Raw genomic sequence first — 22355 nt, forward strand, 5'->3', positions numbered from 1 at the left:
AGCAATAATACAGAAGACTATCGTGATGAGGGTAAAACATACGCCACGCATGATACGCACGTAGATGGCGCGGGATTTTAGGGCAGAATAGAGGTGAGTGTGTTTCACACGCTGACACTAGAGCCGTGCACATATGCGAGGCAACTTGATCCGTGAATCGGCTGTTGGCCCCTCGTCTAACGGAACAGTCCACCAAAGAGACACCTGCGAACGGATTCGCAGTCAAGTCGGTTTCGCTTCTGTCAGCGAGCGGTGGGGTCATTGTCGCAAGGCAACAAATTAAAGATAGAGGGGGGGGGGAAACAAACGCTCACCTCTTTTGTGTTGACGACGCCTCTCACGTATTTCCCGAGGACTGAATCCATGCAGAGGACGCTGGACAGCACGGCCAGGCACAGGAGTCTCTCCCCGACCCTCACCTCCATCTTTCTCTCTCCTCAGCTGCCGCTCGTCTGCTCTCCGAGCTCCCAGAAGCCAGTCTCCGCGCGAGAGCGCGCGTTGACAGAGAGAGAGGAATCAGGCGCGCTCGCGCCGGCTGCCTCAATGCATGTGCCCCCCCTCCGGCAGGTGAAGCTGGATGGCGGTTGTTTAGGAGGGAGGGGGTGGCGGCTGCCGAGCGCGCGCACGGTTCCGCTCGTGCTTCGTCAATGCGACATGTCCACACGCTCAAAATGCCATGGCTGATTACAATCATGTTTCCATTAGAGGTCACGCACTTCTAATGAAGTTGCGCTGAGACAGATGCTGGTTGGTCTCCTGGCCCCAAATATGATATTACTAACCAGAAGAATCAGCGGCAACGTGACTCAATGGGCCGAGTTACTTAGAAAATTACCCATGAGAAAAAGATGGGGGTTCCATCATTTAGGTATAGGGCATTTTTAGGATGTAAAATGCTGTTACAATAAAATTACTATATGCAAACTTAAGTATTACTTTGTTACAGTTCCAATTGAAGTGGATGAAATAGAGCCAATTTACATATTTACTTGCGGTTGTGTTGTTCGAGTCACACAATCACCTTTATGACCACGTTGATCTGTAAAATAATTGTAGCAATCAGAAGTTCAGCAGTTTGAGAGCTTGCAGGTCTTTGCATGTGCAATGTGGAGAGAAGTGGCATCACATGAAAACACTCATGCAAATGGCAAGCGCCTCAAAACTACTTAAGAGTACTTTTTCATTTCGCACCTCTCTGCAGAGAGCCGTCTGTGCTGTGTACTTTTGGTTTTAGATGACACTTTTTAGCTAAAGGTCACACTTCTTATTGACCTTTTCCAAAGTCTAAGCTGAATCAAAATGTTAGAAAAGTTAATTTAAGCAATTTCGTTGTCCAAAAATGTAATCCCGAATCCTGATTCAATTTGTATAAAAAGTCATATCTGATTGAATTATAACCAGTATGTCATAGTCTGTGACTTTTAGTTAACCTTTTGTGAGATCAATGATAAACAAAGGTTAATTCAAAAAATTTAAATACAAAAACAGCAGGGTTCATGTCAGAATTTTATTTGGATAAAAATCAACAAAGGAAGTAACTAGCCTGGCGCAGCAGACACATCACCCTAACGTGGAACCTGCAAAGAAATGCAGTCAAAAATCAATCTACAACCAATCTGATTAACAAATTTAAGTAAAAATATCTACATAAATCATAATATTTAATATACATTCTTTTTATTCATGGGTTTGCACTTACGGTGTTTTTAAAGAACAGCAACAAAACAAACTTAAAAACATCTCACTTTTATAGTCTATGGCTTGTCATGTATACAAGCTTTTTTTTTTTTAAAGGCTAATCATATTCTACATCAGAACTGTTGCAGTGCAATTTGCATATGGAGTGCAGGCAGACTATGACACTGACTAGCACCTGCATTTTCAATGAGAACAGTGAACATTAAGCAGTAATGTCAGCACATCTCTGTTACAAGACTCTGGCTTCAGTCTTTGGTTCAACTTGAAACTTTATCCATAAATGAATGACATGTAACATTTCTGCAAAGTGCTTAAAGTCAGTTTAACACAGAGGTGTTTGTAAAGGAAGCAAGCTTCAAGGAACCTACATATGAGCTGTGAAGTGAGTCAAACATATTGCACCAAAAAAAAAAAAAAAAAGTGATGGAGGAAGCAGGGAATGAAAAGAAAAAAATATTGTGCTGGTGTGTAACTACACAGGTTTGCTGCAAATGTTGCTCCAATGGCTCATGTTGTAGCAGTATTGCACTTAGCATTGCATTTCACTGGAAACAGCCTGAGGCAAAGAAAATCTCTAGTGAATAGAGTCAAACTGTAGAGGTATACTGCACGACTTGAGACTGAATTAATAATAATAATAACAACAATAACAACACAGCTATATTAAACAACTACCACAGCAGCTGCTCATTAAACAAAATAAACACACGAGACAACATCAACCGAGCTTTAAATGAATCAATACTGAACAAAATATTTCAGCTAATAGTTGTAGGCAGCATTAAAGCACCAAACGGTTCAACAAAAGAAGCAAAAATGAGAATCAGCAAGCCTGTCTGATCAGAACACCACAAGGACTCCCTGGTCCACCGCCTGCACTCAGGTTAGCCTGATGCTCGAGGGTCATCAAGGATATGAGGCATAGGAAGGCCTATAAGAATTTGACACAATTTAAACAAAATCAAAATAAAGCAAGTTAACTCAAATTCCTTATAGAAGAAACTGCTAATGGCCCGTCACCTTTGTTGTTCATCCTGTGCGGTGTTGACTTCAGTATGGATGAGGTTGTGTACATTATATCAGATAAAAACTGTTGTCTCACAGAGGCTTGACTACATTAGAGACATCTCTCAACAACAGCTAATTAATACTATGAATAGTTTAGAGTGTGAAGTGCCATTCCTGTCTGATATGAACACAACACAAAGAGGTCGTGTTTCTCAACACGTAGCAGACAACTGTGATTATGTGTGCAGCCATTCTCCATTTCAGCCACAGACAGAGGCACAGAGCGGGGAGAGGGGAGGGAGGTGACATGTTCAAGCTTTGCTTAAATTAAACTTGTACTGAGCGACAGTGCAACTACTGCAAAAGTGCACAGTGAGCATAAACAGCGGCTAGTAAAGCAAACACTTGCTTCGGCCCAGCATCTCGGAAAGAGCGACTGTATAACTTTCTTCCTCTTCTCGGTCCTTGTTCTCTCCATCAATCTGACTAAAAATACTGCAGTAAGTACTTGAAGCTGACAACTGAGTATGGTATAATCCTGTAGCATGACTTTCCTACTGAAAATCCTGCTCTTGAACAGGGGGAGGATTTTGCTCTCTGAGCATCAGCTAAATCCAATTCATCACACAGCATCCCTCTCTACAGACCTGACAACCCCAGCCCTCTTACCAGGCAAGGGCAGGACAGTGCCAGCATTGTTGGCATCTATATTTACTTAGACGTGATAATTTAAAAAAAAAAAAAAAAAGAAAAAAAGAAAGAAAGAAAGAAAAAGAGTTGTCAGGCAGGAAATCCCACAGCTACAGAGAAGTGGCACTTTGACACAGTCCCTACTGTGCAGAGAAGTAGTGAACAGTAGCACACAATCAGTGACCAGGGCAACTTGAGAGGAAATCACTGTAGTGAAATTTTAAATGTGTATTGATAGCTGAGAGCTGGACTTTCTGCTGCTGTAACAAAAAAAGGAAAAAAAAAGAAAAAACATTTTAAAATATCAAAGCAATGATTGTCACTGAAAGACCTACAAGATGTATCCTAAGTGTACTTGTCTACAAACTAATGCAGTCCAGTCTTTGTACTAGCATTATTATATCACTACAAAAATGCACAAGGCAGGGCACTCTGTGCCTGTGTAATGTTCTACATTTACTCTGATCATTGTATATTGCTGAGGGTAGAACAGAAGCTTAAGTGGAAAGGCCAGCGATGTCAGAACAGCTGCTGCTACACACACACAAAAGCAGAGGTAAATATTCAGCACACTGAAAAACATGGGGGGAAAGAAATGAAAAGAGTTCATTATATAATATAGAACAGAAAAGAACATTTAAGCCTGGCATAACTGCAATAAAAACTGATATAAATAACAAAACTAATACTACTGCATAGAATTCATAAAATGATTTTAAACTGCAACAAATATGAGAAAAGAAGTGAATCAATTATCCAGTTTCAAGTGTTTCACGCTGTTGTTCTAGCTTTGTAATTCTATTTTGGAGAGAGTCTACACAGTTACCATCCACAAAGTGAGCTGTATTGACTGCTAAACTGGCGTAATTGAGAACACAATGTGGAGCTATTAAGTGTTATTTAGAGTCGCTCCCTAACGGACAAATGGCCATTCTGATAGAGGTGACTCCACACTGAAGCATATAGTGTCCCTACTACTATCTGATTAGGGCCTCGAATCACTGCCTCGGCCTATATGAATCACCCATTCAGGCCTCGTCTCGAGAATAGTCTGTGCCTCTTTATGTTCGAGCCTTTGCTGCCTCACAGCAACTCTGTTAAGTACGACTGCTGTGTGTGTGTGGGTGAGTGCTGGTCTTTGATCTAAGTAGCTGCTAAATAATTTTATTCTAAAACATGACTGTCTCTTGTGGGTGCGTTCACTTTGTCTGCCAGATTTGCGTTGGTGTATAATGGTGCACAGACAAGTGGCAGGAATTGTAAAGCAGAGGAAGTTATATTTCAGTGCTCCTCCTCTGCTGTTTTTTTGTCTCTCAAACACTGGGCGATATGCTAGACTGCATTTCCCACCCCCTGTCTGTTTTCAGGATGCTTTGCCTTGCATATAGGCACTACGCTGCCTAAATTTGTCCGACTTTCATTTACTCCTTCTCTCTTCGCTCCTCGAGTGAAATGCAGTCCCCCTTTTTTATTATATACCCTTATTTAAGCCCCAATGCCACCAGCATCAGTGTTATTCTGGGCTGCCACAGCAACTGCGCCCTCCCCATCAGCAATTTTAGCCCCTCTCCCGACAGCTAGCTCTCCTCCCTCAGTGGGGCCAACAAAGAGAGAACTGGTTTCCCCTGAAGATGCTGACACACCCCCGTCGGTCCGTTCCAACTTGCGGTGCTTCCGTGGCTCTGGGGGTGTGTCCTGTGTGAAGACGGCGCGAATTCGCTCCACGCAGACATTGGCAGCCTCCCTCGTCTCCCTTGAGAGTTGAGATAGGCTGAGAAAGCCATGGGGTAAGTCGTCCACCACACAGAGAGTGACGGGCTGGTTTATGTTCCTCAAACGCTTGGCAAACATTACAGAGTCGTCCAGCATGGGGTCTAGTGCACAAGCCTGAGGGTGGGGAGAGAGAGGAAAAGAAGGGTTAGAAATGGTGAGAAGCAAATCTGGATTCCCTTCAGACATGTCATGAATCTTAATTAGTGGATGAAGAAAACGAAGCCAAGCATCCTCAGTCTCTTTTGTCCCCAATTTCTTTACATTCTCACTGACTCACTCCAGCGAATTAAAAAAAAAACCCAAAACAAAACAAAAACCCAACAACAACAAAAATAAGAAAAGAGAAAAGGAAAAACATAACTTTAACCTACCCTCTCTCTCCCATCACACTGTTTCACTTCAATATCTGTAAACCACGTACATCTTTTGGTATGCTGTCAGTTAACACTTTAATGCCTCTGCAGCACCATGTATAGTATATAATGCATCGAAAGGGATTGTGTAATACAATCAAAAGCTCCAATTCCAGCCAGTGATGACACCATTGCCCCCCCCAAGTCTCAACTTTTAAGTGAACAATAAGTCTTCAGAAAGTGCTCAGAAGACTAGACAGTAAATATGTACAGTTATGTGACACACAGTTAAACTCCATCTACTGAGGGAGGCTGCGCTTCCACAGAAAACTCCATAGCCACTACCATGGGAGCATGTGCTTTTGCCAGTCTACCTTTATAATGCTCAACTTATACTTGAAGTTGAATCTCACACACGTTCTCACAGAAAACACTTTGCTATAAAATATAGACTACTGTTAGCACACAATGAGTAACGCAAACAATAGATTTGTACAAGTAACCTGCAAACCAGTAATTTCAGTAATTAACCGTTTACGTCCTCTTACCACTATGTGTACAGGTGGCAGCCCTTTCAGCATGCTGTCAGGGGCTAGCAGAGGTGAGCAGAAAGGATCCTTGACCACTGGAGAGCTCTCCACCTTCATCTCTGCTAGTTGCTCTGAGCGCAGTGGCTCAAACCCAAGAGGAAATTCCCTGGGGTGCTCCTGCTGTGAGCCCTCCTCTCCAGCAGGGGGTGGTATGGCCACTGAAGACAGGTCAGTGATCACTGAGGGATCTTCATCTTTGGCAAAGAAGAAACTGACATCTTCTGGCTACATAAAGGATGAGAAAATATTAGGTTAGTTCAAAGGATATCTTTATATCAATAAAAAATAAGAAAGGCTAAAACATTTTTACAAGAAAAGTTGGTTTTATAAGTCCTATAAAGTTTATTCTATCCATCTGGATTCAGTTTTCAATGGGAGAACTGCTTCATCACTCGTCCAAATGACTTCTTCAATCTAAGCTGACTGCAGGTTTCCCCAAACTTACTAAACATTACAGTTGCATAATGACTGAAACTTGCACCACTGCCTAGCGATGAGCCATGAGCCACAGTTATGTAAACACACACGCCACTTTGTCCTTGGAAAAATCTTGGCTCAGTGCCTGACTCTTGGCTGAGCGATTCCCATTTCAGAAGGAAAAGCATATTTAATATCTTACGTCACCTCTGCTTGCTAATTTTGCTTGCGCCAGCCACTAATCCAGTGTGCCTGCGAGAAAATATGAGGATAATCTGCAACACCTTGCCAGTACTCGCACAACCAAAACCTTTTGATATCCTGTCAGCATTTCAAAGCCAAATCTGTTTGTGAGGGATGGGTGACACAGTCTCGGATGAGTTCATCAAAGTGACACATGCACATCACTACAGGGTAGACAGCATTGTTTGATCAACGGCCAAAATATTTCAATGCCCCAAAAATGTTCGACCTCTTAAAAAGGCTACAACTGCGTGCCAAATCCTTTTAAAGCAAGCTGAAAGCAGAGATATCCTGATCAAAGACAAGAGGCTAGTGGGATTTCACTTCACTAAAGTGGTGCTACAATCATCATTAAATTACCCATTGTCAAATAACGACAGGTTTAATTCTCACAATGATTCCCACTAACAGCCAGGTGTTATTAAAGAAACAGATCTTGGCCATTTAATACTGTTAGGTTCTTCTGCATAAGAGCATCAGCTGAAAGCAAGCTGTTCAAGCATGACCTACAGCACGCTCAGAGAGCAGCGGTGCACTGCTGGGAATGGGATTGCTGTAGGATCCCAAGTTCTGGCACGTCTGGCTCTTCACTGATAATTTCCTGTTGGGGAACTCCGAAAGATCCGTGGGGACAGGTGGGTCTGTATGAGGAGAAGAGATGTTCGCCTCCGAAATGCTCTTCCTCACTGCATCTAGGAAGCAAGGACAGAAGGAACCATATTGATGAATGCACAACTGAAATTAAGAATGCCAATGAGAAACAAACATATAGTACAATTAAGTTTCAGAAACGACACAGGATTGACAGATCAGAGCATATTAAGAATGAAGAGGGCATTTAGTTCATTTGGACTAACCACAGTTGAAGGACACATGAAAAATAACACTGGTGACACACAATCACTTTCACTTCATCTACTGTTTCCACTTATCATATGTCCTCTGGTTGACAGCCAATAGTTAAAAGCCTAGAATGCAAATTGAGCTATATCTGGAAGAGATGAGAAGTAGGTGGAGGAAATTCAAAAAGTGCTGTCACACGATGATAGCATCTGCCCGCCCTGAACTGTCAAAACACAGCAGTTAGTAGCTGGTCTCACAAAGCTCTACCGATCTCCTATCTCTTTAATAATGAACCATCTCAGCACCACGATGGCCTTTTACTAATGTACACCCACCAATGATACTCTCATTAGACTGGGCTTGCAGCTGTGGGGGTGTCACCAAGGTAAGGGGCACACCATGAAAATTACAATTCGCCACCAGATTTACGGTGGCTACAATTAACAATTACTGTCAATGCTTTGCTATCCCAAAGATGAGAACTGATATGAATATGGACACAGGAGTACTACACAAATGGTTTGGCTAAAGCAATAATTAGTTAGATGCTGCATAAGAAGTTCTCATATCACTGACCTCTTTCATGAGAGGTGTAAATGAACTTGGGGAACACTTATATTAATTGGCTCAATGAAAACACAGAATGTGGGAGATATACACCCACACATATCTGAGCAGGGGCAGATGACCAAGACATGGACAGACTGCAACTGCCTATCAAATACATTCAAGCCACACCTAATGTTCCAACCTGACAACTAACAACTATAACAGTTACTTGTATACCTGTGGCTTCTGTTGGTGCCTCTGGTGCTGTGCTGGTGGAGGCTGGAGCTCTGCTAGAATCGAGCAGAGAGTGGATCCAGTTGGAGGCTCCCTGTCGGAAATCTCGCAGCAGAAGTGCAGTGTCTCTCCTCACCAGGCTCAGCGTGCTCACCTTCTCCACCTGCTTCTCGGTCTGTGGCCCACTGCCTGGAGAAGAAGACATAAAAGAAGGAAGTAAATGTACAAAATGGATAAAAGTGTTTGTTATTCTTCAGTAAGCACAAATGAATAACAACAGAGAAGACAGGAAAGCAATAATAAGAGGTATAATAGTCCAGTAAACGCTGACAGAGTGCGTTCAATACTGCCATACAATTATTTGCAAAGCCAACAATACACAATGTGGACAGCAGGAAGGAACAGAAAAATGATGAGTGTTTTAGTTCAGTTATTGAAAGGAGAGTCAGCATAGCCAATCTCTTTGTCACAAATTGTTAGCCAATTCCTGCAGTCATTCATTGTCCTCAGTTCTCCTGCCTTGTGAAACTAAAATTTATCTCACACACACACACACACACACACACACACGGTTGGTGATATTAAAGTCCTGTTTGTGGCACATTAGTATATGTGAGGGGGCAAACTCCTCAAGATGGGTGGTGACCATGGTGGCCATTTAGAAGTCGGCCATCTTGGATACAACTTTTGTTTTTTGTTTTTTCAATAGGAAGAGGGCCATGTAACACATCAAACTTATTGGTAATGTCACAAGAAAAAACAATGGTGTGCTTGGTTTCAACGTACCAATCAATTATGTTCTAGAATCGATTCTCACATTAAAATATCGATATTTTAGTAATTTAGGGTAAATTTGTAGTTTATCATTAACAGGAACACAGTGGAAAGAAACTATAACATTCGGATTGTCTACATTCAAAGGAACTACTTCCTCTTCTGCCTTTCATAGTTATGTGCGAAATACAGCTGTATTAATGTCTCGCAACCGCTGGCGTGCGCACTCACAACAATGGCTGAGCGTAATTGGAGTCATGTGCGGATTTATTTTATCTCCACAAACAACTGAGACGTAGTTTGCGATACATGTGGCAAAAAAGTGCTCCAAGAGTGAGGTGTTGTGGCGATCGTGGCTCAAGAGTTGGGAGTTCGCCTTGTAATCGGAAGGTTGCCGGTTCGAGCCCCGGCTTGGACAGTCTTGGTCGTTGTGTCCTTGGGCAAGACACTTCACCCGTTGCCTACTGGTGGTGGTCAGAGGGCCCGGTGGCGCCAGTGTCCGGCAGCCTCGCCTCTGTCAGTGCGCCCCAGGGTGGCTGTGGCTACATTGTAGCTTGCCATCACCAGTGTGTGAATGTGTGTGTGAATGGGTGGATGACAGGTTGTGTAAAGCGCTTTGGGGTCCTTAGGGACTAGAAAAGCGCTATACAAATACAGGCCATTTACCATTTACCATACTTGCAAACCTTGAGAACTCAGAATTAGAGAGATATTCAAAAGGGCTGTTGGGGTGGGGGGGGGTGATAAATACATTTTACAGTGTTTATTTATCGGATAAAATACATTAAATGTCACCATTATTATTGACCGGCCTGGAAACAGCGGGGGTGTCCAAATTCAGAGGCTGCTTCCACCTGAGGACCCGGCCTTCGCGGCCTAAAGAAAACCGGGTAGCACGTCACGAGCTCCCTCCGTGGAGTGAAACTCGGCCGTCTGCTCCTTGCTATCTAAAATATAACCGGGCGCTGACGTAAACTCTCGACCGTTTCACGCTTCTCTTTAATCGTTTTCTGTTTGACGTTTATTCAGCTGTGTGAAAACCCCAGAGGAACCCACCCGATGGATTAATAAAGTTACATTTAATTTAATCTAATCGAATAACTTTAATCTCAGCCAAACCGATTTACCCACGAACAAATAAAACACTGAAAAAGCCAAACAATAACATTTTTAAGTTATCAAAGTGACTTATATATCATGTTTAACCCGAGTAGCGCAAGACCACGGGGGTTTGAAAACGATGTGTCGGTTGGCTCAGATATTTGAAGTTTACACAGCTACATTCTCACCTGAAAATATGTTAAACGTTTTTTTTGCGACCCAGAAAGAGAAATAAGAGTAATATTAAAACTAAGTAGCTGTCGTCATTGTTGGAGACTGGAATTGGCTGGGCCGCGCTATGAATTCTGCAATATGGTTTTTCAATTTTGTTGTCCAGGTGGAAAATTCAGAGAAATTTGGGAGAATGGTGGCGCCGGGAGATTTTCGGGAGGGGCACTGAAATTCCGGATTCTCCCGGAAAAATCGGGAGGGTTGGCATGTATGGTTGTGGCAACATCACTAACCTTGTAAAACACCTCAGAGTAAATCATATCACAGAATATGACGAGCGTATGTTGAGACGAACTGAAGAGGAGGACAGGGACAGGTGCTGCTAGGGCGAGACAGACGTCTCTCACGGAGTCCTTTAGTGCTGCAGGCAGGCAAGGTGTTCAAATAGCCACAACTTCAGTTTTTTATTTCTATATGATAAACCCTGCATTAAGCGATAAGAACAAGTAATCTGATGTCCTATAATCATTATTATGCTATAATTTGAGATACAATAAATAAAATAAGTTTTTGTACAAAGTACCGGTATCGGATCAGTATCGTCGATACCACCCTGAATATTACTTGGTATCGGATATCACTACTCAACAGTGCAGGTTTCTTCCTTCTAGCTGCAGATTTAATCTGCCAAGATGCAGATTTAAGAACTCATTTCTCCCTGCCGTTGTTGGCCTCCTGAATATAGTGATGTAACTCTAGGTTTTTTTGTGTGAGTTGTTTGTGTGTTGAGCTGAAAACTTGACCTTTTATATTTTAATGTTTGTTACCCACCTGACAACTTATTTCAATAAAAATTTATCATACATCCAGTAGAGTAAAGCTGTCACCTGGTGGTTGACCAATATGTTTATGTAATGTATAACAAGGAGTAGACAGATGTGCTCGACAGAAACGAAAAATAGGATTCAACTTAAATCTCAACTTCAGGTAAAAATCAGAAATACACACATGCACACAAACCTACCTGCGTAGGCACTGAGACACCTAGAGAGCACACTGAGTGGCAGCAGGGGATCCATGAGTGTTAGCAGACGGGAAGGGGATGCGTAGGCTGTCAGCAGGGTAGCTGGATAGGCTGCCACGATGCCATCTGGCATTCGCACACCAAAAGCAGCAGCTCGCATCGATGTCGTCACACATAAATTGCCTCCTGCACTGTCACCAGCCAGACACACCTTCTCTCCAGTCCACCCTGTAAGGAAAAATAAATAAAAATGATAGACTTCTGGTACAAGGACGGATAGAAAGAAAAGTAATTCACAGGGAAAACTTTGAAAAATGAGATAACATGAAGGGGACAAGAACTACTTTTTTTATACATCTTTTCTAAAGGGAAAAAAAACAAAAAAAAACTATGACATTACTGAAATGAAAGAAGAAGAAAAAAGGCAGTGTAACAGCAACACTCTTTTCTGTTCACCATTGTGGTAATAGGCAGCTCTTGTAACTAGGGTTTCCCTATCTACTTCATAGCCATGATATTGAGGACTTGTACTACAGCAGTAGCATATTGCACTGCAATCTCTGTTAATTTGACACAGTGTGCTTCAGCGGACGAGCGTACCCCAAACCGACCAGATGGCTTCTTTTTTTCTGTCGAAATACTGAGCATCACAACTGGTGTGATAGCACTGAACAGCAAGTAAAGTGCAAGAAGCATACAGCATGATCACTTTCAAAGTGATAAATGAATCCTCTCAGGAGGTACAAGCAATTGGTGAACGCAGTGGAGGATTTAGAGAAGCACTCCACAGAAACCTTCACGCTGAAATAGGTGGGTGTTATCCCTTCAACGTGCCTGCTCAGTAATTCTAATAACTTTCTTCTCTTTCATCTGCCTAAGGGACATACTGTTACTTCTGCATACAAAGATGTAGAATATACACACACACACACACACACACACACACACACACACACACACACACAGAGAGACAGCTTTACTTTTAACACAAACTTGTTTAGATTTTTTTCTTCTCTTTTTTTTTTTTTTTTTTTTTTTTTTAAAACCAGAAATCAAAAACTCAAATCTCCTTTAAAACCATTTAACGTATTCAGACATGAAATCAGTAGCTTGTAGAAGATCCCTGGCAGCTTATACAAGCTCGATTTGGGCAGTTTATCTACTCTTCCTTGCGGATCCTCTCAACCTCCAACAGACTGGATTGCAAGAAAATGAACTTGTATCTTGAGGTATCTCCACTCTCCGGGGTTTAACTGTGGGCTTTAGGACATACTTTGATCCTTGAGTGGTCCAGAATATGCCTTTCCATGCTTGAAATCATTGCTGCGTTTCGTCAGTTCTGACAAGTTATTGCTTATTCTGTCACAGAGTTCCTCCATAACCCCATGCTGCTACCACCATGCCTCACCATAGGCTAGTATTAGCAAGTAATGAGCAGTGCCTGGTGTTTGAAAGGTATAAGGCTCAGAGTTTTGCCCAAAGACCAATATGTCTATCAAATCACACTGAAGGTCTATGTCACTACAAAGTTAATACTAGGAACATTCCTGGTAGTTAATTTCTTTCATTTCACAGTTATTGAGGACACCGGACTCCTGGGAACACTCAGATTTAAAAGTTGCTTTGTACCCCTCACTTTGATTTATGCCTCAAGTCTTACTGCATAGATCTACAGAAAGCTCCCAGCTGACTCCATGGCTTTGTTTATCCATTTTAAATTAAATCTTTAGTACAATAAAGTGAACAAAATATGAGAGGGTTTGAGTACTTTGTGAATCTGCTGTATACTATTCCCATGACTTTAAAGAAGAAACAGAAAATATACAAGAGAGATACACAGCCATACTCAAGTATAAACAATGCTGTGTGATGCATATACCTAATAGGTGGTGGTTTCTCAAAGCCCAGCAGTAGGCATAGAAACATTCCTCTAGGGCGCGTGGGAAGGGTGCCTCAGGGGCCAGAGAGTAGTCCACTGACAGTATGGGAACACCAAGGTCCTGGGACCAACTCTTTAGATAGGGCTGTTTCACACAGAAGATAATGATACAAAGACATGACTTTATAAAAGGAAAAACAATGCTTTTTTTATGTTGGTAAATTTATGACACACAAAAGCAGCCATAATAAAACACAGAGGCAGGGAGAGAGAAATAAAAAAGAGAAGTGATTGAGGAAAAGCCTGCTGTGTGGAACATTTGAAAAGAAGGACAAAAAGTTATGAAAATTATGCTTTCTTCTGATGTCATCTGTCTGCTTTCTGGCTTACTGTCTAGACAAAGGGAGAATGAGCGCTGCCCTCACAGTCAAATCCATTTTCCTTCTTTTTGCACTGCAATAACAAATGTGCCCACATGTCCTATTTGGTGAAGTATGAAGAGAGAGGACAAAGAGAAGGAGGTGGTGTGGATATACAAAGAAAATCCATAGATACAGACTTGCTGTCAGAATACTGATCGTTTTTTTATATTGTTACAGTCAGGTTAAGTGTTTACTCTGCTTAGGCAGTGACCTTGAAATGTGAGAAAGGCACGATGAGTTCTGACAATATTACTTTTGCAAAGCTTTCGCACTTTCCTCTTCTGTCTTTATCAAATTCCAACACCTATACGTTTGCTGTGATAGGTGTTGGTAAAAGCAACAGATCACCATTCACAATGGCAGGAAGAGCACAGTGTGTACATGTTTATGTGCTGTCTCATCCCTCATTGATTTACCGTAGTATGACAAAAAGAAAAGTAGCAGCTCCAGCAGTCAGCTGTGATGTCTTAAAACTCTACCTGTCACGATAAATCTCAGTGTGAGGACACAGATAAGTGTGTGCATGCAGTCCGAGCACTGAGCAGGAAAGGCAATGTGAGTTTGTGCAAATCAGTAAAGCTGCTCCCAAGGTGTATATGCGTTCTACTTAGTGAGAACAACAGCCATTACTGGCAGTCTACAACAAGTCAATATGAGAAGAGGTGTGTGCAAGAGTTTTAATGGGTGGGAACCAGGCTGTATAAATTTAAATGACTCAGGAAACTCTTCTCACACACATAATTTTAAAGGGTCCCAAATCTATCCTCTAAGCTGGAATTAAGAGGCGCTGCTGTCCTACTGATTCTTCGACAGAAATAGCAGTTAATCTGCAAATACCTCAACATTTACTGAATGTGGGTTTGTGCCCAAGTTACTAAATACATAGACTCTAAGTACATTTATTCCTGTGATATCAGCATCATTATGCACTGAGACCACCACAGGCTTCTTCATCTGAGGTTGAACTGTTCATCTCACCCATATGATGGGAGATACAGGATCCAGAAGAGGTTAAATGAGCTACTGAAGGCAAAAATGCTCATCTCCACTCCATCATAAAATCTTTCATTTTTGTATTCCTCATTTCTGGGTCTTGGTAGAGGGATCCAAAAAGGCAAAAGGGGGAAAGAAAGTAAAGTGATGTCCAAATACAACTAAACTGAGATGTAGAAAAAGGACACAAAGTGAACAAAAATGATTTTGTGATATCAAAAAGATTGAGAAGGAGGATGTAATAAGAAAAGAAAAAGAAACGAGCGCCTAGAAAAAAGAGAGAGAAGGATAGTCTGACAAGTCTTCCATTAGTGCCCTGGGTAATCTTTCTCTGCGGGGTTGTACAGTTCTCTGTTAATTCAACATGACAGCCCCACACATCCCTTCTCTGATTGCTCCCTCTCATCCTTTGGTTGCTATGCAGCTGCAGATCAAGGATGCCAATGTCCTTTGCAATTTCACAGAGCCCTGTCTTAAAGCAGCTATAAGTAGCTTCATGCCACATAATGACCACACAAGCACAGGATAAAGTACAGGGGTACAAACTATATTTTTTTTAAAAATCTTCCTATTTATAAATCAACAAACCACACTAATATGCAGTCTTCCTGTTAAAATTTATTTACTGCCACCAATTTAAACTTATGATCAAAAGGGTAAAAAAAAAAAAAAAAAGACTTTAAGGGTTTTTTACATAGTAATAATATACAAGGCTAGTGTCTGTGTGCTTCTTTTTTCTAGCACAGTGATCCAGAAATTAAATCTAGGATACAAGTTCCTCCTTTATGAGAACAAAAAGGAGTGAGGATGAATTAGATGACAGAAAGCAATGACAGACAAGGGTCAGCTCTGCAAGCACCTTACCAGTAAGTAAGCCACAGAGTAAGGTCAGAGAGTCTCTGTTAAGTTTTCAGGGGATAATTATAAAAATAATTAGTCTAAATTCTCAATCCATGTCACACTATTGACAGGGGAAGAGACTCAGACTGGTAACCCCTCTTCTCCTCTGCTGTCAACTAGTGTCTGTCTCATCAACACTTTAATTAGTTGGGTTTTCATTACAATTAGTCTGAGAAAACATGATTGAAGGGATGAGAGGATGAAATTAGCTGGATGACAGCTTTGGTGATAGAGGCTCAAAACCTGAACTTGGCATCTAATGCTAGAGGTGTATTGTTGTTAGTGCTTTGACAGGTAAGTGCCACGTTTTCTTGGTCTGTGTTCTATTATAAAATCTTACAAACACATCAATACTGTCCTATACAAACCTCCATTAAATACAAGGAAAAGCAGTCCATTGAATCTAACCAGCTTTATCATGCAAGACAGAGGTAATCATAATGAATCTCTAGTCAAAATAAAACACTTCTGAAACTGAGCTAACTTCAGTAGAACAGTAGTTTCTCACCTCATGAGACTTTGAGGTCTGTGCCACAAAGCCTCCACCATGGAAATGGATCAGGAGACATGGAGAAGAGGGGAGGCGCTTGGTCTTCAGCCCCAGGGAAAGAGAGATAGCACCCCCCTCGGAGCGGGACAGAGACAGCAGTGTTTCACTGTCCTGAGAGAGTGAGATTTTATATATATATATATATATATATATATATATATATATATATATATAAAAAAAAAAAAAAAAAAAAAAAAAACATTATTAGGAGAACGAATAACTTAGAAGATGAACAGAAAGACAAATAATCAAGATCTCCTATTTGGGTCTAGTATTCACAGTGTCTGTGGTTCCAAACAGTGTCTTATTGCTGATAAATTTTCTAATGTTAGCAACAGGGTTCCTTTGAGAAGTGGATTAACCAGTTGTTCTGCAGCAGCTTGCTGACAACCTTGCTTGGCTGCAGGAACACATACTAATTCCCATTAATTAACAGAAACAAGGACGGAGGCTAAGAAAGTGTTTCGACTGATGCAGGCTTGTGTTTTGTGACATAAAAAGGACTGTTGTTTGTTGGATGATCAATGTGAGAAATTGTATGTCTGGTTAACTGCCAGGCTACAAGAGCAGCTCGGATAAAGGGGGAGTCTCCCAAGAGAAAAAGGGAGGCAAAGGGAAAAGAAAAAGAAAGAAAGAAAGTAATGACATTGTGTGTGTGTGTGTGTGTGTGTGTGTGTGTGTGTGTGTGTGTGTGTGTGAGTGAGAATTAAGCAGAATAAGATGATGATTTCAAGCTGCTGTTTAAACAAGAAACAAGGAAAATGCCACATATGCCAACAAATATTGTTGAATTGTTCACTGAAAGATTTTTTTTTTTTTTTTAAATGTCTGATATATGCAAGGTCAGCAAAAACATATGGAGGAAAACTAACCTATTTCAGTACACTTTCCTAACCACCAGAATTGGCTACTTAAATATGCATCACACACACAGATAATACCAAGAAAGATGCAGGTGTCATCTGGTTGACACAAACAACCTGTGGACTGGCCTAGCACCCAGCACTGGCGTTCTACTTATCTTCTTGTCTAAGTGCTCAGGTTGTATTTGTTGTCACTGGTTGTCAAAGATTGACAAAGAATTGGTGCAGCTCCTACAGTGATGCAGACACTGCACTGAAGTGATCAAGAGAACTGAGTGCAAAGGCAAAGCTGGCTACATAGCCTACAGCTACAAGCTGTGGGTAATTACAGAAAGAATAAAATTGTGCCTACAAGTGGTGGGGAGCCTGAGATTAGCCTTAGAGACACAGTGGGAAGCTTAAGGCATTCAAGAGGGGCTCAGAGAAGAGCAGATACTGCTTGGCATTAAAAGAAGCTAGATAAAGTGGTCTGGACATCAGTCTATGATGCTTCCCAGTTGCCTTCTGGGTCAGCTGCTGGATAGATTATGTTGGGCCTGTGAAGGTTTCAGTGGTGATTCCAAAGCAGTTGAAGCCAGTGGCTGGGGAGAAGGGGTCTGAGCATCTCTGCTATGGCTGCTCCCCGTGATCTGGACAAGCAGCAGAAAATGGATGGATAAATGGCTGTCAGTGCTTTACTGCGTATGCCAGTTGTCTTGTAACCTGCAAGTCTTAGCTACCTTTTAGCCCAGAGTGAGCATAGACAAGAGTTCATTTCAACAAACGGCTTTGTATAAATATCAATTAACAGGAGTTTCAGTAGTTCACTTCCTCAAGGGGCACACTTTGCAAACCACGCTGCACCTCCAATCATTGTACAGGTAGATTACTGCTTCACGCCGTTGTATCTTTTGCTTTTTTAAATTCTGACTACTAGTTTTGTTGTACTGTTCTTTGTTATTGTGACTATGTTGAACTATAGCAAAGAATCTGTCAGTCTTCTCCAGCTAATAACTAACCACTTCTCTGACATTTAACCTCTACCATGGAGACATATGTGGATTGTGGGCAACACAAGGACAATACCATACCACCTTTATTTATAAAGCACTTTAACATAAAACCAGAGTTCACAAAGTGCTGTACATGCTAAAAGCAATTTAACAATTTAAATTTGTAGCTGCACTTTTCTATATTCTTTTGCCTTGGTGGTGTCCTTGTGAGTTAGGAAGGTTCCCCTTATATGTTTTTCTTTAACAGACTTCACAAATGCTAGCCAGACCAAGGCTGTGTGCAGGCCCACCAAGGTTTAGATCAAACACCAGCGACTGATGCCTCCCTTGCTTCCAGATGAAGCCCTTAAGTCAGATGCTAACTGGCAGTGCCTGCAGTGTATCCTTAGCAGTTTCAGACCTGTTACAACCCTACTTAAAATCTTTTTGAGAATAATCAGATCAGCGCCAGGGTCTTTCATCAGGTTGTTTATGTCATTCAGATCACAAGTTTGACTTTGTTGTTATGTCTCAACCTACTACGCAGGCATGAAAAGCACATTACCGTATTAACGTATTACAATCCCATCTCTGGCAGTCATCCAGAATGAGATTAGAACTCAACATAACAATGACATAGAGACAAGTGTACAGCAAGTGCCAGCATTAGTCTTTAAAAGCTCCATAAACTTTTGCAGAGAGTTTGAGATTATAAAGATTTTATTGAATTTTCAAGTATGCCACTATAGTATGGACTGAATAAAGATTCAAGTACCTGTCCTTCACGCAGATCATAAGAAATGAGTCTCATCTGAACAGGAGCAGTGCCGATGTGCGCTGATGGTGGAGCTATAGTTACTGATGCTCTGTGGTTGGCCGCCAAGGGAAGGTCAAAGGTCGCAGGAGGCACAGAAAGAGCTCGGTTTACCTTGACTTGAGTGGATGTCATACTGGCGAGACTCTGGTAAAAGAGACAGACAGAAAGAAAAAAAAAAAAAAAAAAAAAACAACAAACCCCAGACATTTAGTGAGAAAACAAATCAAAGAAAGATGAGGGAAAAAAAAAAGTCCAAGTTTCAGAGTGAGGCAGACCACTGGAGGGAAAGAGAAACTGAATGAATAAATCATGAACCCCATTGAATAAATTGAATTCCACTCTATTATTACTAACAGCCTGTAGGTGAAATGCATAATGATAGAAAGGTACCATTACCAGAGGAAAGCAAAGTATCCCTGATACTGCGTCGAAATTAAAAACAGCACTGTGCAGATCCTGGTACATGAGTTAGCAAAGATAACTCTTCTCAATTACAGATGTCCAAGAGCGGGTGTCTCTGTGTGTTTGTCAACAGACAGACACAAAAAACATTAACAGTCTACTCACAGACAGGACTTCAGTTTCAGTGATGTTCCAGAATGTCTTCCAGAAATGGACATCCAGGTTCTGGGTGATGCGCTCAAATTCAGTCCCCCTCAACTCAGGGTCAATGGCATACTTTCCTGAGGTAAAGAAAGAGCTGGCTGCTACCCCTGAAAAAAGTAGGGAGAAGCATATATGATGAGGAGGAGACCGAGATAAGGCGATGGGGAAAAAAAAAAAAAAAAAAAAAAAAAAAGAGGAATGCATATTATGATAATGATGGGTTAAAAATGGAACAGAAACTAAATAGCAAGGACAAAAGATTAAAAAAATATAACAGGTAAGGGAGCCACATTTAACACACAGACAAAGAGCAGGAACAAGTGGAGGAGGGAATGAACATTAAAGTTTCAAGTGTCTGGTCCCTAGCAGGGGAGAAAAAAAACAAAAAAAAAAAAACAGAAGGGTGAAATTGGCTTTTACATAGTCAAAACACTATAGTCATTTTTGCCACAGGGATTTTTAAGTCTACTGTACTGGGCTCATGGTAAGCCACACAAGGACTCAATTGTATTATCAATCTTCTCTTGCTTTCAGCGGTTTATTTACTGCCCACGATTATGGGTCAAGGATGGGCAGTAAGGAAAGGCCTTTTATCATGATGATACACAGGTACAGGAATGCTAATGTAGCTTACAGTGCTAAATGCAGAACAATTTGGCAGAGTAAGAGCTTTAGAATAAAATAAGTTTCTTCACACAGTTATACAGACCACTACAGAGGAATATTATAAAAGGGGTGGTGGTCTAGCACACTCACCATATGGTGCAATACCTCCTGCTTCCACTGTGGTGCAGCAGAGAGCACAAGAAACCATGAGAAATGGATAATTCTTTACTGAATGTTAAATAGTTTTCTGTCTGTGTACACACATGCACAATACATGTGTCTATCACAGTGCATGTTCTTCTCTTGCTGCCTCTGTACATAACTATGTGCATGTTCAAAACATTCTGAAATATAAAAGAAGCACAGCAGCAAGCCCTCAAGATTCCAAGGGATGAAAGAGCATCTACAATCCAAACACAACATCAAAAGTTACACAGTCAGGGGCAAGGGAGCAATGTAGAAGAGGTGTGGGGCTGGATGAGTACGATCTATGAATGAAAACGATCTGGCTGGATGATGAGAGGGTGCAGATGCAGACAAGATGTTGCTGACCTATTCCTGACTGATGCCGCTTGTAGTTTTCTCCAAAGGCCACAAGGCCGATAGCGATGGTCTGAAGAAAGGGGCGAATGGCTGGAGTGAACTAGAGGGGAGAAGGCATGTACAAAAACAGAGAAAATAATTTCAATTCCAGTCCACTATCCACACATTTAAACATAAGAAATAGAACACAAATGTGACTAGAATCACTACAAAAGAAAGTGAAAAAAAAGAATGAGAAGATCTCATAATATCAGAATTGTAAGAGATTACAAATTGATAGAAAATAGACTCAAAGGGAGCTTCATCATTTTTTCCCTTTAGTTTGCTTTTGACCTCTGTGCTGTGAGAGTTCAGCCTCCCTTGTTAAGCTCAACTGAGAAAAATGGGAACTGCTGTAAAGATGACCAGATCGTCGTTCTGTATTTCTCATAGCCTTAACATCTCTTTTTAGGGTCAATTCCTATTTCTAAAATAAAAGCAGGGGAATATACACAGACCAGGTAACAGGCCAGTTGCCTCAAACATAAACAAGTTCTTTCTTTTACAAAACTAAAGAATACTTTACAAATTACTATAGAAATCTTTGAGACCGCTATTCCGCAACTAACTAGTCCTAACACAACACAAAATATAAAAAAGTTAAAGGTGTAGAATGCAATATGAAAAATTTGATGAATGAAAAATGTATATAACCTTTACCAGAACTGTAGCTATGAGTAGTGCTGCTCATCTATACTGTTATAAGAGTTTTACACGTTTTCTTACTCTCACCACTCCACAGTTCCCAGTGCTTATCCTTGTCACATCATATGACTGCTAAAACAGCTCATCTCACCTGAAAGCCCAGACAACGGCCATAGAAGCAACCCTTGTGCATGGATGCATATTCACGGACAAAACTTTCGCTGAGCCCGCTTTCATCCTGGAAAAACAAATTGCCGTGGCTGTTGTCATGTAGCATGCGCTGAGCCAGGTAAAGCAGGGCACGCAGCTGGCACAGAGCATTACAGTACGCCTCCATTTCCCCTGCATTATGTGCTGCTCGGAAGAAGATGCTGCGGCGGTTGGCTGTGATGTAGTGGCCCTTGTGGATGATGTGGAGAAGGCAGCAACGCACAACCTAGAAAATAAAAAAGTGACAATAAAATACCGGTACCTAAAATTAGAAAACATCCGCCACACAATAAAGTTTACTTTGACATTCAGCAAATTCTAAATCACATTACACGAACCTTAAAAACTTTATTAAGTACTAATATAAGTATTAGGAAACATTATATTACTAGGTGTTAAAGGGATACAATTTTATAGAATTATATTTATTCTTGAAATGAAGATACACAGCAATACGCATTATTTGAAAGAACAAAAAACAAAACCTAAAATCTCCATTTGTGCACTCATTAAAGAGACAAGTCTTCTGGGTGTGCTTAAGTTGTGATTAAGATTAGTGTGGTAAGCCTAAAGGGAAAGGAGAGGATGTGTGAAAGCATGGCTAAATGAGAACATGTAAAAAACTTCCTGCTTCACTGGGTGTTACAGATTTGCAAGAGTGGTACTGCTGGAATGAGAAGGATTATAAATGTGGAAACAGAGAAGCCAGAAAACAGAACAGGATTCATTTGCTGCTCTACTAGACTCATTCTGTTGTGGTGGGCTGCAGTAACCGAAGGTCATGATGTTTCATCAATAACTGTACAAGATAAAGTACAGTGGATACAGTAGAGGCAGATATTC

The 22355-nt window shown here is 41.2% G+C and overlaps 2 protein-coding genes across 6 annotated transcripts in view; both read right to left on the minus strand.

Moving 5' to 3' along the window:
- Nucleotides 1-479, minus strand: part of tmem145 (transmembrane protein 145) — a 40570-nt gene extending 40091 nt beyond the window's left edge. Inside the window, exon 1 of the mRNA XM_085291558.1 lies at nt 315-479. Coding sequence (XP_085147684.1) covers nt 315-425 — 111 coding nt within the window. The 5' untranslated portion in view covers nt 426-479. The remainder of the gene's footprint in view (nt 1-314) is intronic.
- Nucleotides 480-1487: 1008 nt separating this feature from the next.
- Nucleotides 1488-22355, minus strand: part of lipeb (lipase, hormone-sensitive b) — a 28813-nt gene continuing 7945 nt past the window's right edge. For 3 of the 5 annotated variants that reach the window (XM_085291561.1, XM_085291559.1, XM_085291564.1), the window contains 12 exons: nt 21454-21738; nt 20628-20718; nt 20226-20252; nt 19431-19576; nt 18822-19007; nt 16171-16323; nt 13348-13492; nt 11469-11696; nt 8402-8587; nt 7283-7464; nt 6071-6337; nt 1488-5283 (listed from right to left, as the gene is read on the minus strand). In XM_085291561.1, the coding sequence (XP_085147687.1) occupies nt 4882-5283; nt 6071-6337; nt 7283-7464; nt 8402-8587; nt 11469-11696; nt 13348-13492; nt 16171-16323; nt 18822-19007; nt 19431-19576; nt 20226-20252; nt 20628-20718; nt 21454-21738 (2298 nt within the window). In that variant the 3' untranslated portion in view covers nt 1488-4881. The remainder of the gene's footprint in view (nt 5284-6070; nt 6338-7282; nt 7465-8401; nt 8588-11468; nt 11697-13347; nt 13493-16170; nt 16324-18821; nt 19008-19430; nt 19577-20225; nt 20253-20627; nt 20719-21453; nt 21739-22355) is intronic. The other 2 variants (XM_085291563.1, XM_085291560.1) reach the window with 1 other exon arrangement.

This window comes from Mchenga conophoros, linkage group LG11 (genome assembly GCF_057382185.1).
Source record: "Mchenga conophoros isolate Kocher_MC1m ecotype Shallow Benthic linkage group LG11, M_conophoros_male_GT1.1, whole genome shotgun sequence".
In the NCBI taxonomy this organism is placed as follows: domain Eukaryota; kingdom Metazoa; phylum Chordata; class Actinopteri; order Cichliformes; family Cichlidae; genus Mchenga; species Mchenga conophoros.